This window comes from Pecten maximus, chromosome 11 (assembly GCF_902652985.1).
Source record: "Pecten maximus chromosome 11, xPecMax1.1, whole genome shotgun sequence".
Taxonomy (NCBI): Eukaryota; Metazoa; Mollusca; class Bivalvia; order Pectinida; family Pectinidae; genus Pecten; species Pecten maximus.
This window is the reverse complement of record NC_047025.1, coordinates 36485227-36501328: the sequence shown is the minus strand read 5'-3', so window position 1 is coordinate 36501328 and position 16102 is coordinate 36485227. Positions and strand designations below refer to the sequence as shown.

The 16102-nt window shown below is 34.8% G+C and overlaps 2 protein-coding genes across 3 annotated transcripts; one reads left to right on the top strand and one right to left on the bottom strand.

Annotated features, from left to right (window-relative positions):
- Positions 1-221: 221 nt before the first annotated feature.
- LOC117337090 lies at positions 222-8289 on the bottom strand. Of its 2 annotated transcripts, none has more exons than XM_033897876.1 (3): positions 5427-6040; positions 1678-1939; positions 222-1460 (listed from the first exon to the last, which is right to left on the bottom strand). In XM_033897876.1, exons 1-3 carry the CDS (start codon positions 5481-5483, stop codon positions 1000-1002), a joined length of 780 nt encoding a protein of 259 aa, XP_033753767.1. In that variant the 5' UTR covers positions 5484-6040; the 3' UTR covers positions 222-999. The 2 variants fall into 2 exon arrangements, with proteins under 2 accessions (XP_033753767.1, XP_033753768.1); XM_033897877.1 differs by lacking the exon at positions 5427-6040 and adding an exon at positions 8025-8289 and having other exon boundaries at positions 906-1460.
- A 4270-nt stretch (positions 8290-12559) lies between these two features.
- LOC117337089 lies at positions 12560-14881 on the top strand. The gene is made up of 3 exons (XM_033897875.1): positions 12560-12692; positions 13349-13613; positions 13899-14881. The coding sequence occupies exons 1-3, from the start codon at positions 12636-12638 to the stop codon at positions 14396-14398; spliced, it is 822 nt and encodes a 273-aa protein (XP_033753766.1). The 5' UTR covers positions 12560-12635; the 3' UTR covers positions 14399-14881.
- The last annotated feature ends 1221 nt before the right edge of the window (positions 14882-16102 follow it).

The window sequence follows — 16102 nt, the reverse complement described above, 5'->3', positions numbered from 1 at the left end:
ATCTCGATGAAATCCACAAGGTGTAATTCTAAGATAGTCCTGACCACGTGGTTTTTACTGAGTTTGTATTGCACTAGTACTACTTTATATTCAGATGACCGGTTAACGACCACGGACCTCTTGTTCGTTATGTCCCTCATTCATTAACATATTGTTTGTTGTCCAGACTATATTGTAGTTCACCAGTTATGCTTTCCACAACAGAAAATAGACGAATTGACTAAATTTAAATATTCATTTAATGAGCATAAATGTACAACCATAGCAAATCATTACTCATTTATTAGGAGACGTGTACACAAAGTCATAAAAGTCATCCGAATATAGACAGGTGTCAAACGCAAGGTTATATACATGAATATTACAGAGACATACACTAAAGTCATTTGGATGATGTACATGTACTGTTCATGTTTTCTCTGTATCACGAAAGTAATTAAACAATGGACGTTATTTGCATATTATGATTCTGTTTAGAATATGACAGTTATACAGGATATGTTAATATTGACCAATGCTCTATAAATATAATATATATACAGTTTGGTACAAAACACAAGGTAATACTGTAGCATTAACCAAACGTAAATGGTACAGAGTCAGCGCAGTAATACGCCTACATGTCACTGTGCTAAGGCATGTTAACGATTTTACAATAATCTAAACGGCATTGGAACACTTAACAGTCATATTTACATTATGCCCTCTCTAAGTAGACATATGAAAGAAAAAGAAATACCACAACACGGATATTTGCACCTCCAATGATAATAAAACGCTAGTTATTCACCAGTCAGATCGGCGCCTTTTATTTACTGCATTGAAATTCGCAATTGTGTGTTTCAAATACAGATCGGCGAGGGTAGAATTTATTATTTTGCTGTATCTTTGCAGAGTTTTAAGCAAATACATATCCTATAATCATTTCATAAGCATAACCTACTTAGTAAAACCAGAAAACGCGTCGTAATTCGACAACCAAGCATCAAGGCTAGTTAGTTACAATAAAGTAAACTGTGTTGGAACACTTGTACAATCATATTTACAAGATGAATTCTCAGTAAGACACCTGAAACAAAATATAAAACCACAGCCAGGATATTTGCAGGTCATAGTCTTGCAGCCGCCGACGTACTCGATTATACTATAACACTTTGGGCATGCGCGACGCAATGGGCAGGAAACGTCGTAGATTGTTGTCCTGGGGGAGTTATGGAGAAGTGACACCATCGTGTTGATGTCTGGGATTTCTTGATTTGTCATCTTCATTTTGTTTGCGAATGCTTTGTCTTCCACTGACTTCTTTTCTTTTTTATTCATATTCGCGTATCGTTTGATTTCTGCGATACTCCAAATTGAACCACATGCATCGGCTTTGTAGTCATAAACAAACGGGCACTTTATTTCTGTCTTTCCATTTTTCAGCTCATTCCAACAAAAGTCGTAAAGTGCCTGTGGAGCTGAAATAGTCGAATGGACCACATACACAATTATTGGGTAGAAAGAGAGGTGCACATACGTATCGATCTATGAATTTTAACACAATTGGTATATTACTGTTTTAAAAGTGGCTTCGCATCATCACCAGCAAAAAAAAGGTAAATGTTTTTTTGTTAACTTGTCTAACTTACTGTCGATAGAACGGTTGAAAATGGCACGTTGATGTTTTGTACTTACTGATGGCGTGTCCACACGGCATTTTCGCCCGTTTCGAACCTGTAGACAACGTGATCATACATTTGTCAGTCGTCGCCGGTAAACCTCGTCGCAGGCGTCGAACGGAGTTATGCACGTTGTATGTAACTTTGAGGACATCGCCGTCGCTAAAAGTCTTGCTCAGTAGACGACGTTTGTGGGCGCGAACTTTCGTGCTTCGACGTGGGTGTGTGATGAATGTCCCATTTGGTAGATGCTTTAAAAGGGACGTCACCGCCTGTTTCTTAAAAAGTCAAAATGATAAAACGGGTAAACTGGTATTGTTGGTTAAGTTTCTGTTTTGTATTGTTTGATAGGCCATTGAAAATTGAAATAATTTAGGGCAAATGTCTATACATTTTGTATGTATATAACATAAAATCAGGTCACTATCTATAACGATATATGCCAATTTATTAAAGTAAATCCGCTCTGTTTCCTTCAAGAAAAGCGAAAAAGCTCACTAATCAACTCATTATTTTGTTAAATTGCGACCAAAAGTTGTTTTTTTTTCGGGGTTTTTTTTAAAGCAAAACCGAAACTTACCTGCATTTGATATATTCAGGATTACATTGAATGTAGCTAGAATATAAAGATTTTTTTCAAGATCCGATTGCCAATGGATTTGTATATACTCTAGCTGACTATGATACCCGAAAATAAGAAAAGATGAAGTATACCGGGTATATCTTGTTACATTTTCATAACTTCAGTTAACTGACGCAGAGTTTTGAAGGACATACATGTAACCATTCGTTGACATTGTAGTAAAATCTATATTGCTACTTCCGTTTTCTTAGTTCTAGTGTGTTTCTAATGTTCCGTTTTTAGTTCACCAGTTACAAGTAACTGTGAACGAATGTTGTACCTCCGCCGTGTGCGTCCCCAAAGACTTTATTTTTTTGGGTGAAGTTTTTGGAAAGCTTGTAAGTCCAAAAGTACACACCTCACGCCCTTCTAATTTGTTTGATACATTCAATAGAGGTCTAGGAGTTATTTTATTGCAAAATCACGCAGAAAAGTGATTTATTCGCATTTTACCATTATGTGGACTTAATATTTTTGTCACCAAGACCCATTTAAAGTTTTTTGAAAGATTGTAAGTCACATGAGATTAACCAATTAACATGTTTTCAAGTTTATTCCAGTTGCACTTAAGTGCTACCAGTATTACAGTAGTCCACAAATACTTATAGTATCAAGAAAACCTATTTTATTAGCACAATGAGGGAGGGAAACCATGCTGATATACCTGTTCCTGGAATTTATTACCGCAGATGCACAACATACACTTCAACAAACGTCCTACAAATCCTTGGTTTAACACACTATAGTTACTTAATAGCAGGTTGTTTAACAGTATCAAATGTAAATCTTACATGTCAACAAAAGAAAACAATATAAATAACTAAGAAATTGCCTGGACGTTCGATTTCAAAATGACATGCTTATAGATACATAAAAAGGAGTGCATCATAGTGTGATTGTTGCAGCCGGTGAGCTTCGCAATCATTCTATTCTTGATCCATTCGGCACACTCAACACTGGTACATTGATTGTCCATTCGGTAACCTCTACACTGTATATTAATATTCATTCGGCACCCTCTACTCTGTACTTTAATTGTCCATTCGTTACTCTCTACCCTCTACATTTTTTGTCCATTCGTCACTCTCTACCTTCTACATAAATTTCCATTCGCCACCCCATACCTTTGCTTGTACATTACTGTCCATTCGGCAACCCCTACCCTGTACATCACTTGTCCATTCCTCACTCTCTACAATCTATACTCCACATTAATTGTCTATATGGCACTCTCAGCACTGGAACATCTACTTTCCATTCGGCACCCACTACCCTCATTTGTCATTTAGACACCCTCTTTACCGTAGATTAATTGTCGGTCACTCTCTAACCCCTATATTAATTATCCATTTGGCACCTTCTACTCTCTACATTACTGGTCCATTACTCAATGTCTACCCTGTAAATTGATTGTCCATTCGGTGCCCTCTACTCTCTGCATTAATTGCCCATTACGCACCCTCTTCTCCATACATTCATTATCCATTCTTCACTCTCTACCCTCTACATTAATTGTACATTCGGCAACTTCTACACAGGTAGAACACACGTCTCCTGAACACTGCAAACGGCGTCTATGTACGTGTGTATATATACCTACTGTTGTATATGGCGATTTAGTCTGCACACTACACATGTTCCATCAACACTTTTGCTGTTTCTCACCTGTTATGCAATACCAGAGACATATATGTATACACTTTAAACCATTATTAAACGACCTTGACCTTATAACATATTATTCCGTACTGGATATCCTTAACATATATAGAAGACTACCGTTTCGATATACATATAGAATGTACATACGTAGTATGTTATCAGGTCAGGGTAGTTATCCCCGTTTATCCTTGTATTACACAACAGGTACAAAACAGCAAAACTAAAGAACCGTGACGCGTTCCCATATGTGTACTGGTATTGTGATATCGGACGGACTAAATCGTCATATTATGGAGTCGGTAAACACATGTCTATCACCACTGTTTGTGTTATCTGTGTAAACTTCAAAATATATCATTAACAATTTCATTTCACCTTTTTGATAATCTATATATAGTAACACAAATGATAATTGCGACGTACATTAAGTTTTACGTTTACATAATTCAGGTGACCGTTACTAAATACTAGTGTCATTTACAGTAAATATATATAGTGAACTATCCCTAGGTTTGATAAACATTTTCACGGATGTAATGGTATTAAAAGATATATATATACAAATGTATATATGTATTTATAAATGGATATCATATTTGAAAAATCCAGGTCATATTTATACTCAATAAATCCTATTTCACTTTGTATTCTTCATCACCATCGAAATTTGATGACGGTGCATGAAAGGTTAAAAATAGATCTTAGTAATGGTCAAGGATATTGATAGATTTCGTTATATAACGACACACGTACAAAGCACCGCCGGTACAGACAGGCCACACTAACACCGACAGGGCAGACAGACAACAACCCGGAACCTTTCAATCTCTAACCTGTGCATTAATTTCCATTCCTCATTCTCTGCCCTCTCCATTAATTGTCAATTTGGTGTACCTGTACCCTCGTACATTAATTGTCCGTTCGGCGCTCTCTATACTCTACCTTAATTTCCATTCGGCATTCTCTATTCAGGCACACTCATTTCTTTCCGGCATTCTCTATTCAGGCACACTCATTTCTTTCCGGCATCCTAGATCCTGTACATTAGTGTACATTCGGCACTCTCTACCCTGGTGCATTAACTCTACATTCTGCATTTATTGCACAGTCCAACCTTGTGATACATGATTTTTGTCATTATCGCTTTTAATTTGTTTATCCCCTTATACAAATCTATATCTATCTTTACTGTTTTCATGGCAATTGTTTTGGCGTTTGATGAGTGTATTGCACGTTTAAACTGTTATGATATGTCAGAAATTCCAGAACAGTGGAAGTCTCAACGGTGTATATGAATCAAATATTGTCCATGAATATATAACAGCAAGAAAAGAAATAATATTTTGATAATATTATGCCAGAATAACACTCAAATTTTAATATTATGATTACATTATTGTTCTATGTGTCATTTACTTATGGCTTCATTATTATTTATTTCTTAAATGAGATTTTTTCTCTGGAAATAGATTTTTACTTACCTCACCAAGTCGAATTGTTTTCCTCTTTTTATCCGGAAAAACGAGGGTAAATTTCATAATGATCGTGGTCTGTCTCCCCTGTCCTTGTTATCGAGTATGTTTGTCCTGTCAGTGTGTCGCTTTGTACGTATGTCGCTCTATATAACGGAATCTACCACCCATATTCATGACCATTACTAAGATCTATTTTTAGATCATGCACCGTCATCAAATATCGATGATGAAGAACGAGACGAGTCGGAGAATAAAAAGCGAAATAAGGTTTAGTATAAATATAACCTTATTTTACTGATACGATATACCTCTGATTTAATGACACCCGCGGTATATCACACCTTGTCTTAGTTCACTAGAGACAGTTCACTGTAAACTACTGGTATCTAGTAGCGTACCACCTAAATTACGTAAACATACATCAAACAGGTATTACGTTCATTACTATTTATCATATAAATTATCATAGAAGGAAATAAGGGCAAACTTATATAAAAGCACATTGGACTTGCTATTGATTTGTTTTGAAATGTACACAGGTAGAACACACGTCCACTGAACACTACAAACGGCGTCTATGTACGTGTGTATATATACCTACTGTTGTATATGGACCGAGACCACAATTAGCTTCGCTATATGTTTCATTGTAACATTAAAATTCATAGTAAATTCCCAAAATCTCATATCCAATTTTCCAACTCACCTGGCCAAGACCAACATGTGAGAAGCAAAATATAAAAGTTTCAACATAGCATGTTCAGCATTTTCTGGAGTTAGCTGTCAAAATGTGTCACCAACGTGGATTATATACATCCGGGTCAGGGGTAGAGGTCAAATCAGGACTTTTCACACAGGACCCTGGCGCACAGAATACATGATCAATATTAATATTTTACATCACAAAACATAGATTGACATCTCTACTATAAATTTACATTAAATTCATAGACAAAAATCAAGTTCAAACAGGCATTTGATTTATTTCCATGAAATACATACATTTCTGAGGGGACTTTATTCGTGGGGCCTGAACCCGGAAGTACTTAATTGTGGTCTCAGTCCATATGGCGATTTAGTCTGCACACTACACATGTTCCATAAACATTTTTGCTGTTTCTCACCTGTTATGCAATACCAGAGACATATATGTATACACTTTAAACCATGATTAAACGACCTTGACCTTATAACATATTATTCCGTACTGGATATCCTTAACATATATTATGGGGTCAAGGTTATAACATATATAGAAGACTACCGTTTCGATATACATACGTAGTATGTTATCAGGTCAGGGTAGTTATCCCCGTTTATCCTTGTATTACACAACAGGTACAAAACAGCAAAACTAAAGAACCGTGACGCGTTCCCATATGTGTACTGGTATTGTGATATCGGACGGACTAAATCGTCATATTATGGAGTCGGTAAACATACGTCTATCACCACTGTTTGTGTTATCTGTGTAAACTTCAAAATATATCATTAACAATTTCATTTCACCTTTTTGATAATCTATATATAGTAACACAAATGATAATTGCGACGTACATTAAGTTTTACGTTTACATAATTCAGGTGATACGTTACTTAATACTAGTGTCATTTACAGTAAATATATATAGTAAAACTATCCCTAGCTTTGATAAACATTTTCACGGATGTAATGGTATTAAAAGATATATATATATATATCAACATGTATTTATACATGGATATCATATTTGAAAAATCCAGGTCATATTTATACTCAATAAATCCTATTTCACTTTGTATTCTTCATCACCATCGAAATTTGATGACGGTGCATGAAAGGTTAAAAATAGATCTTAGTAATGGTCAAGGATATTGATAGATTTCGTTATATAACGACACACGTACAAAGCACCGCCGGTACAGACAGGCCACAATAACACCGACAGGGCAGACAGACAACAACCCGGAACTCTTCAATCTCTAACCTGTGCATTAATTTCCATTCCTCATTCTCTGCCCTCTCCATTAATTGTCATTTCGGTGTACCTGTACCCTCGTATATTTAATTGTCCGTTCGGCGCTCTCTATACTCTACCTTAATTTCCATTCGGCATTCTCTATTCAGGCACACTCATTTCTTTCCGGCATCCTATATCCTGTACATTTGTGTACATTCGGCACTCTCTACCCTGGTGCATTAACTCTACATTCTGCATTTATTGCACAGTCCAACCTTGTGATACATGATTTTTGTCATTATCGCTTTTAATTTGTTTATCCCCTTATACAAATCTATATCTATCTTTACTGTTTTCATGGCAATTGTTTTGGCGTTTGATGAGTGTACTGCACGTTTAAACTGTTTTAATACATCAGAAATTCTAGAACAATGGAAGTCTCAGCGGTGTATATGAATCAAATATTGTCCCTGAATATATAACAGAAAGAAAAGAAATCACATTTTGATAATATTATGCAAAAATAACACAGTATTGTCACACGAGAAACACTCAAATTTTAAAATTATGATTACATTATTATTGGGTGTGTCAATTAAATATGGATTCATTATTATTTATTTCTTAAATGAGAAATTCTTTCCGGAAATAGATTTTTACATACCTCACCAAGTCGAATTGTTTTCCTCTTTTTATCCGGAAAAACGAGAGTAAATTTCATTATGATCGTGGTCTGTCTCTCCTGTCCTTGTTATCAAGTATGTCTGTCCTGTCAGTGTGTCGCTTTGTATGTATGTCGCTCTATATAACGGAATCTACCACCCATATTCATGACCATTACTAAGTTCTATTTTTAGATCATGCACCGTCATCAAATATCGATGATGAAGAACGAGACGAGTCGGAGAATAAAAACAGAAATAAGGTTTAGTATAAATATAATCTTATTTTACTGATTCGATATACCTCTGTTTTAATGACACCCGCGGTATATCACACCTTGTCATAGTTCACTAGAGACAGTTCACTGTAAACTACACCAGTATCTAGTAGCGTACCACCTAAATTACGTAAACATACATAAAACAGGTATTACGTTCATTACTACTTATCATATAAATTATCATAGAAGGAAACAAGGGCAAACTTATATAAAAGCACATTGGACTTGCTATTGATTTGTTTTGAAATGTACACAGGTAGAACACACGTCCCCTGAACACTGCAAACGGCGTCTATGTACGTGTGTATATATACCTACTGTTGTATATGGCGATTTAGTCTGCACACTACACATGTTCCATACACACTTTTGCTGTTTCTCACCTGTTATGCAATACCAGAGACATATATGTATACACTTTAAACCATGATTAAACGACCTTGACCTTATAACATATTATTCCGTACTGGATATCCTTAACATATATAGGTCAAGTTTATAACGTATATAGAAGACTACCGTTTCGATATACATACGTAGTATGTTATCAGGTCAGGGTAGTTATCCCCGTTTATCCTTGTATTACACAACAGGTACAAAACAGCAAAACTAAAGAACCGTGACGCGTTCCCATATGTGTACTGGTATTGTGATATCGGACGGACTAAATCGTCATATTATGGAGTCGGTAAACACATGTCTATCACCACTGTTTGTGTTATCTGTGTAAACTTCAAAATAAATCATTAACAATTTCATTTCACCTTTTTGATAATCTATATATAGTAACACAAATGATAATTGCGACGTACATTAAGTTTTACGTTTACATAATTCAGGTGATACGTTACTAAATACTAGTGTCATTTACAGTAAATATATATAGTGAACTATCCCTAGGTTTGATAAACATTTTCACGGATGTAATGGTATTAAAAGATATATATATATATATATGTATTTATAAATGGATATCATATTTGAAAAATCCAGGTCATATTTATACTCAATAAATCCTATTTCACTTTGTATTCTTCATCACCATCGAAATTTGATGACGGTGCATGAAAGGTTAAAAATAGATCTTAGTAATGGTCAAGGATATTGATAGATTTCGTTATATAACGACACACGTACAAAGCACCGCCGGTACAGACAGGCCACAATAACACCGACAGGGCAGACAGACAACAACCCGGAACTCTTCAATCTCTAACCTGTGCATTAATTTCCATTCCTCATTCTCTGCCCTCTCCATTAATTGTCATTTTGGTGTACCTGTACCCTCGTACATTAATTGTCCGTTCGGCGCTCTCTATACTCTACCTTAATTTCCATTCGGCATTCTCTATTCAGGCACACTCATTTCTTTCCGGCATCCTAGATCCTGTACATTAGTGTACATTCGGCACTCTCTACCCTGGTGCATTAACTCTACATTCTGCATTTATTGCACAGTCCAACCTTGTGATACATGATTTTTGTCATTATCGCTTTTAATTTGTTTATCCCCTTATACAAATCTATATCTATCTTTACTGTTTTCATGGCAATTGTTTTGGCGTTTGATGAGTGTATTGCACGTTTAAACTGTTTTAATATGTCAGAAATTCTAGAACAATGGAAGTCTCAGCGGTGTAAATGAATCAAATATTGTCCCTGAATATATAACAGAAAGAAAAGAAATCACATTTTGATAATATTATGCAAAAATAACACAGTATTGTCACACGAGAAACACTCAAATTTTAAAATTATGATTACATTATTATTGGGTGTGTCAATTAAATATGGATTCATTATTATTTATTTCTTAAATGAGAAATTCTTTCCGGAAAAAGATTTTTACATACCTCACCAAGTCGAATTGTTTTCCTCTTTTTATCCGGAAAAACGAGAGTAAATTTCATTATGATCGTGGTCTGTCTCTCCTGTCCTTGTTATCAAGTATGTCTGTCCTGTCAGTGTGTCGCTTTGTACGTATGTCGCTCTATATAACGAAATCTACCACCCATATTCATGACCATTACTAAGTTCTATTTTTAGATCATGCACCGTCATCAAATATCGATGATGAAGAACGAGACGAGTCGGAGAATAAAAAGCGAAATAAGGTTTAGTATAAATATAACCTTATTTTACTGATTCGATATACCTCTGTTTTAATGACACCCGCGGTATATCACACCTTGTCATAGTTCACTAGAGACAGTTCACTGTAAACTACACCAGTATCTAGTAGCGTACATAAAACAGGTATTACGTACATCGCTACTTATCATATAAATTATCATAGAAGGAAACAAGACCAAACTTATATCAGAGCATATTGGACTTGTTATTGATTTGTTTTGAAATGTACACAGGTAGAACACACGTCCCCTGAACACTACAAACGGCGTCTATGTACGTGTGTATATATACCTACTGTTGTATATGGCGATTTAGTCCGCACACTACACATATACCATGAACATGTTTTGCTGTTTCTCACCTGTTATGCAATACATTTCATACAATGAATAAACGACCTTGACCTAATAACATATTATCCCGTGCTGGATATCCTTTACATATATATGAACGGGTCAATGTTATAACATATATAGAATACCACCGTTTCGTTATACATACGTACATGTACTAAATGTTATCCTTGTATTGCACAACAGGTACGAAACAGCAAAACGAATGAACCGTAACTCGTTCCGATATGTGTGTTGTGATATCAAGCGAACCAAATCGCCATATTATGGAGTCAGTAAACACATGTCTATCACCACTGTTTATGTTACCTGTGTAAACTTCAAAATAAATCATTGACAATTTCATTTCACCTTTTTGATAATTTATATATGTGACCTTCTGTCTGACACCTTCAATTGTGTATGATCTGTTTAACATTTATTAAGTTATATGTCTAATAATAAGTTATCAACGAGTGGCTATTGCTGTACATGGAGTCATCAAATAGATATTAGATTTGATTTCTTTCTTTGAAACCATTACTTATGTACCTCATTATGGCTGGGCAAAATCAGTTTGTGCTCAATATGTCTATGAAAAATGATAACGGCTAAATTGTCAACAAAATGTGTCATTTTTAAGCCGATTCGACCACAGACGATCCTTATTATACGATGTTTGACTTAATGATAGTCACATACAAAACTCACAGGTAGTTAGCCTCGATATGGATGGTTAAAGACACTGTATACAATAACAGTTACATGTACATACAAAACTCACAACTAGTAAATCTCGTTATGGGTGTTAAAGGGAATCACTTAATTTGAAGCAAAGACGAAAACAATGACAGTGCGGACAAAGAAATTCAAGTCATTATCTGCCCCTTCGTATAAGAAATAACAGAAGGCGTAAAGCTTAACAAAAGGCTGACGAGCTGTTGGAAAAGAAAATCAAAATGTGAAGAGTATAGTGTTATTATACACGGTGACTGTTGAAAAAAGACCAGGACCGGGACTTGAAACCAATGACCAATAGTCATTACATTCGTTTTACCAAGAAAAAAACCCAAAAAGCAAAAGAAAAAACAAAAAAAAAAAAACAAAAAAACTTTAATATCATAACCATCATTTAGATCAAACTAGAGAGGCAGACGACATAAAATCGTAACAGCAATAATCAGACCAACATTGCTCAGTTCAGAGAGGGAAAAAGTGTGGATATATATTCCCAGGTATGCCTTTCATTTACTACTGCAGATTGTACCTTAAGTTTTGTTTCCTGGCGGTAAACCAGAAGTAGTTTTGCAGTCGTGTTAGTTGTTACTTCACTAATAAGAAATACGTCTGGATAACAGGGTAATCATATATACATAGGGCCTTAATAATGAACTTATCTTCAATTATTGATCTGAACTTGACACTTTTCACGGCCTAATTTGAGTTTCACTCTAGGTGCTAAGCATCATGCACTGACGAGTCATTTATTGTTTGTTGGCTCAACTCTTTCCAACTCTCTATTCTTATTCAACAGTTCTTACAAAGTCTGTCTTTTGGGCAACCTTTCTAATAAGCATTACCCTAAAACTTTCAGAAAAGGTTTTAATTAATCACCATGTGCAAAAATGACTGTATACTTTATTCTATCAGTGAAGTTGTATTGATAACGACTGAATTGTTAGGTTAGGTTCTGTCCAAAACCGGTTACGAACTGAAAGCAGTCGACGAAGCACTATCCAAATATAGACATGACTGCCACACAAGTATAAAAGCTGGCTAACACTGGCTTACCAGCAGACACCGATCGTTACACCGACGATATTGGCGGTACAACTAGTAACTAATTATATACTCGTACAACGACAGCATGAAAATAACTGTCATCCACCCCGATTTAAAGCAAAGTCAAATTCGACTTAGTGAGGTAAATATACCTGCCTTATTTTATAGCAGCTCCAAAAATGTGAGCAGTGTGTGCATTAATGTTTTGATATAGATGTTATCGATTTAAAAGTGCATTGTCATCAAATTAAAAACATGTATTGGATTGTACAAGTATAATGTGTCGTATCTAAGTCAAACAAAACTATTAGAATTATTTGTATTTTTATCATACACTAACGATATATGTTTTTTTTTCTTTTTTCTTGAACGATCAGTACACACAACTGTATAATATCTGTAAAGTTTAATTACATATATTTCTCGGTTAGAAATTAAAGCGATTCACCATCTATTGTTTTCTTAAACCTTTTGTAATGAACAGTCGACAAACATCAGTAACCACGGTGTGGTGTACAACCTTATTACCAGGTTCAGGTTAAATCCGTTGGGTAGATAATGCATTATTCTTAGTGTTGATCAGTTAGATACTTTGAAATTGCATAGGCATATTACCTCCCTTTGTACTGTATAGCTATTGTAACATGGAATATGGTGTTTGTACAATATAACTATTATACATTACATTCCATCCCATTGTATACAGCCAAACGTCTGATGGCTTTTCATCAGAAAACTGTATCTTTTCTATCGTTTTGCCCCCAGTATCTAATTTCTATCTATATTGTGTTGTTACAGAGAAAAACGACTAAAGTAACGACCTTGTTCAAACATCTTCCGCTTGGTGCAACTATCAAAGGGCTGGGGAAGAAGGTTGACGTCGGCAAAGACTGTTTGCTTCATGAAATTTTCAATCATGACGACGTTATTGAAGCGGTGTACACACCAAAAAGGGCACGTGTGCGAAGGCTGTCAAGACGGGTGAACGAATCACCTGACCCGTGCATGATCACACTGGACACGACTGACCAAAGGGCCGAAATGCCATGTGGACATTCCATCAGTGAGTAGATGTACATCAGTATTTCCTTTTCAATCCCGAGTTATAAGATATAATATACATTTAAAGCATATAATAACCAATCAGAAAACTCCTACCTCTTTTGCGATTGTTGACGACATTTTTGTTCATTGAGTATACTAATGAATAGATCATTGTAATTTAAAGCCTTAAATAACGTTATCTAAGTTTTTTTTATTTAACATTAATAATGGAAAGTTCAATAAGAGATGATGAGTGTATTATTATTTACCATGTACCAAGTTTTAGATGATTTTTACATTGCAGCACCACAGGCGTTGTTTGACTACTGCTGGCATGAACTGGAGAAAGGAAGTTCTAAAATCACGTGTCCATACGTCTCAGAATCCAAGGGAGACAGGTGTGAATATAGGTGGCGCTCGGACGTTATTATTCTTTATGCCTCCATGAATACAACAGAAAAGATGGTATTTAGAAAAAGGCTCGACATAAACAGAATACAACAACAGGAACTAGAATCGTCAAATGTGTTACCTGATGACGTCATCATCTCATATCTCCATAACTCGCCAAAATTACCACATCGTCGTAATGCTCCGATGCGCCGGGCATGTCCCAAATGCTGGAGTATTATTGAACACGTGTCCGGATGTTTGACAATGACTTGCAAATATCCTTCTTGTAACTTCAAGTTTTGCTTCAAATGTCTTGGTGACTACTACTCTGATGAGTACAATCACAAAACATGTCTGGCAGCTCCTTTACAGTTTTCAGATACAAATTTAAAATCATGCCCAATTCGATAATGACTTAATCATTTTGTCACATATATGTCAGTTTGGGTAAAACAATTTCCTCTGTGGGTTAAGCTGTCCGTCGTGTTTCATTTTAGTTTAATACCAGATTAAATCAAGCAGCATATTCATAATTCCATTTTTGATGTGATATTATGCTTATTAAAACCTAATTCAGCCCATAATATATGTTGTACATTCTATTTGTATCTAATGCTTAAATTCAGAAACCTGAACACATAAAGAAATTGGTTAAATATTGATTTAACATGTAAAGAAAGAGATTCTTTGAATGTACTGGTAATTAAGTGATCATAACAGTTATACATTTCAAAACTTTAAGTTTATAAAAGGTAAATGTTACTTGTAATACATCTTCCGTCATTCTTTACTGAAATAGTTGAAATTTCTATACATGTACCCGTGTGCAGGTATCTAATACTTTGAAGATCTAACATATTGGATCTGATTCCAGGTACATGTATCAGTTACAAGTAACACAGAATGAGATAATGGCCTGAGGGAACAATTAATTAATGTCATTTTTGTAATGAAATACATATACTGACAGTTTTAAGCTTATATGACACATACAAAATGTATACATGTTCATATATCTGGAGCTGTACTTGTCATCCAACCCTTGAATTATACAATACTTGTATTTGAAATTTCATAATTTTCTTCTATAAAGTTACCTGCTAACAAATATATTATATACTCATATGGATCATGTGGACCTTAAGCCAAAGTTTTTTTACAGTTCACGCTAACATGTTTTTTGCAATATTGTTGAAAAACAACATTTCGGGATACATTTTGATCAGCATTCAAGTGTTTCCCTTTTGCATTAAGAAAATGATTAATTGTTTTTACCTTAAAATGTATAATTGATGGGGATTTTACCTCTTGTAATTACAGAAAATCATCATATAAACTATATTTATTGAATATCTTTATTGTGAAGAAATATTACATATATATATTAATTATTTTTGATAATTCGCAAAAAAAAACCTATAATTTTAAAAAAAAACAGATATGATATATGGGTAATGTTAGATTCTAATTACAGGTAGGTAAGGCAGAGGAGCCTGGCACATCATGGTATAAATGGACCCCTGGAGGTAATTGGGGACTTGACAAAACTATAGCCAGATGTTAAAACAGTCACACCTTAAGACTGATCCTCATCTGATACATATATATAGGTAAGGTGTTATGGAGGTCCATGAGGTGGTGGTAAGGTGGGGTTTGGGCCCTGGGGTCCAGGTGGCCATGACAATAGGCAAGTCCTGAGAGTAACAATTATACATACAGATACATGTACATAACTTGTTGTGTAGAAATGAGAATATACGAACTGATTCTTGATTCTTGATTCTTGATTATGTACTATTAAATGATTTCATGGTTGAATAAACATATATAAGTGAAGTAACAATACATTGAATTTAAACATATTTTTGTCTGATAAAATAATAAATATTAAAATATATGTACATATACAGTGTACTTGAGAAAAAAATCTACAAACAGTCATCAAGGCCTAAGGTAGAATTAATCATTAATATAAAATGTATATTAATTACATCTAAAAAAAAATGAAAAGCATAATTTTTTTGGAATCAGGAAGATAAACATTATTTTACACTATAATGAAATCTTTTAAAAAGAATAATGATAAAAAACCCACTAGAAATCGAATTGATAGAG

Coding starts and splice junctions, on each gene's coding strand:
- LOC117337090 (XM_033897877.1), bottom strand. CDS start 8,081: ATGAAATTTACTCTCGTTTTTCCGGATAAAAAGAGGAAAACAATTCGA. Junction 1,940..8,024: donor AAACAATTCGACTTGGTGAG/GTATGTAAAAAT, acceptor TGACTTTTTAAG/AAACAGGCGGTGACGTCCCT. Junction 1,461..1,677: donor GCCGTGTGGACACGCCATCA/GTAAGTACAAAA, acceptor CGACTATTTCAG/CTCCACAGGCACTTTACGAC.
- LOC117337089 (XM_033897875.1), top strand. CDS start 12,636: ATGAAAATAACTGTCATCCACCCCGATTTAAAGCAAAGTCAAATTCGA. Junction 12,693..13,348: donor GTCAAATTCGACTTAGTGAG/GTAAATATACCT, acceptor GTGTTGTTACAG/AGAAAAACGACTAAAGTAAC. Junction 13,614..13,898: donor GCCATGTGGACATTCCATCA/GTGAGTAGATGT, acceptor TTTACATTGCAG/CACCACAGGCGTTGTTTGAC.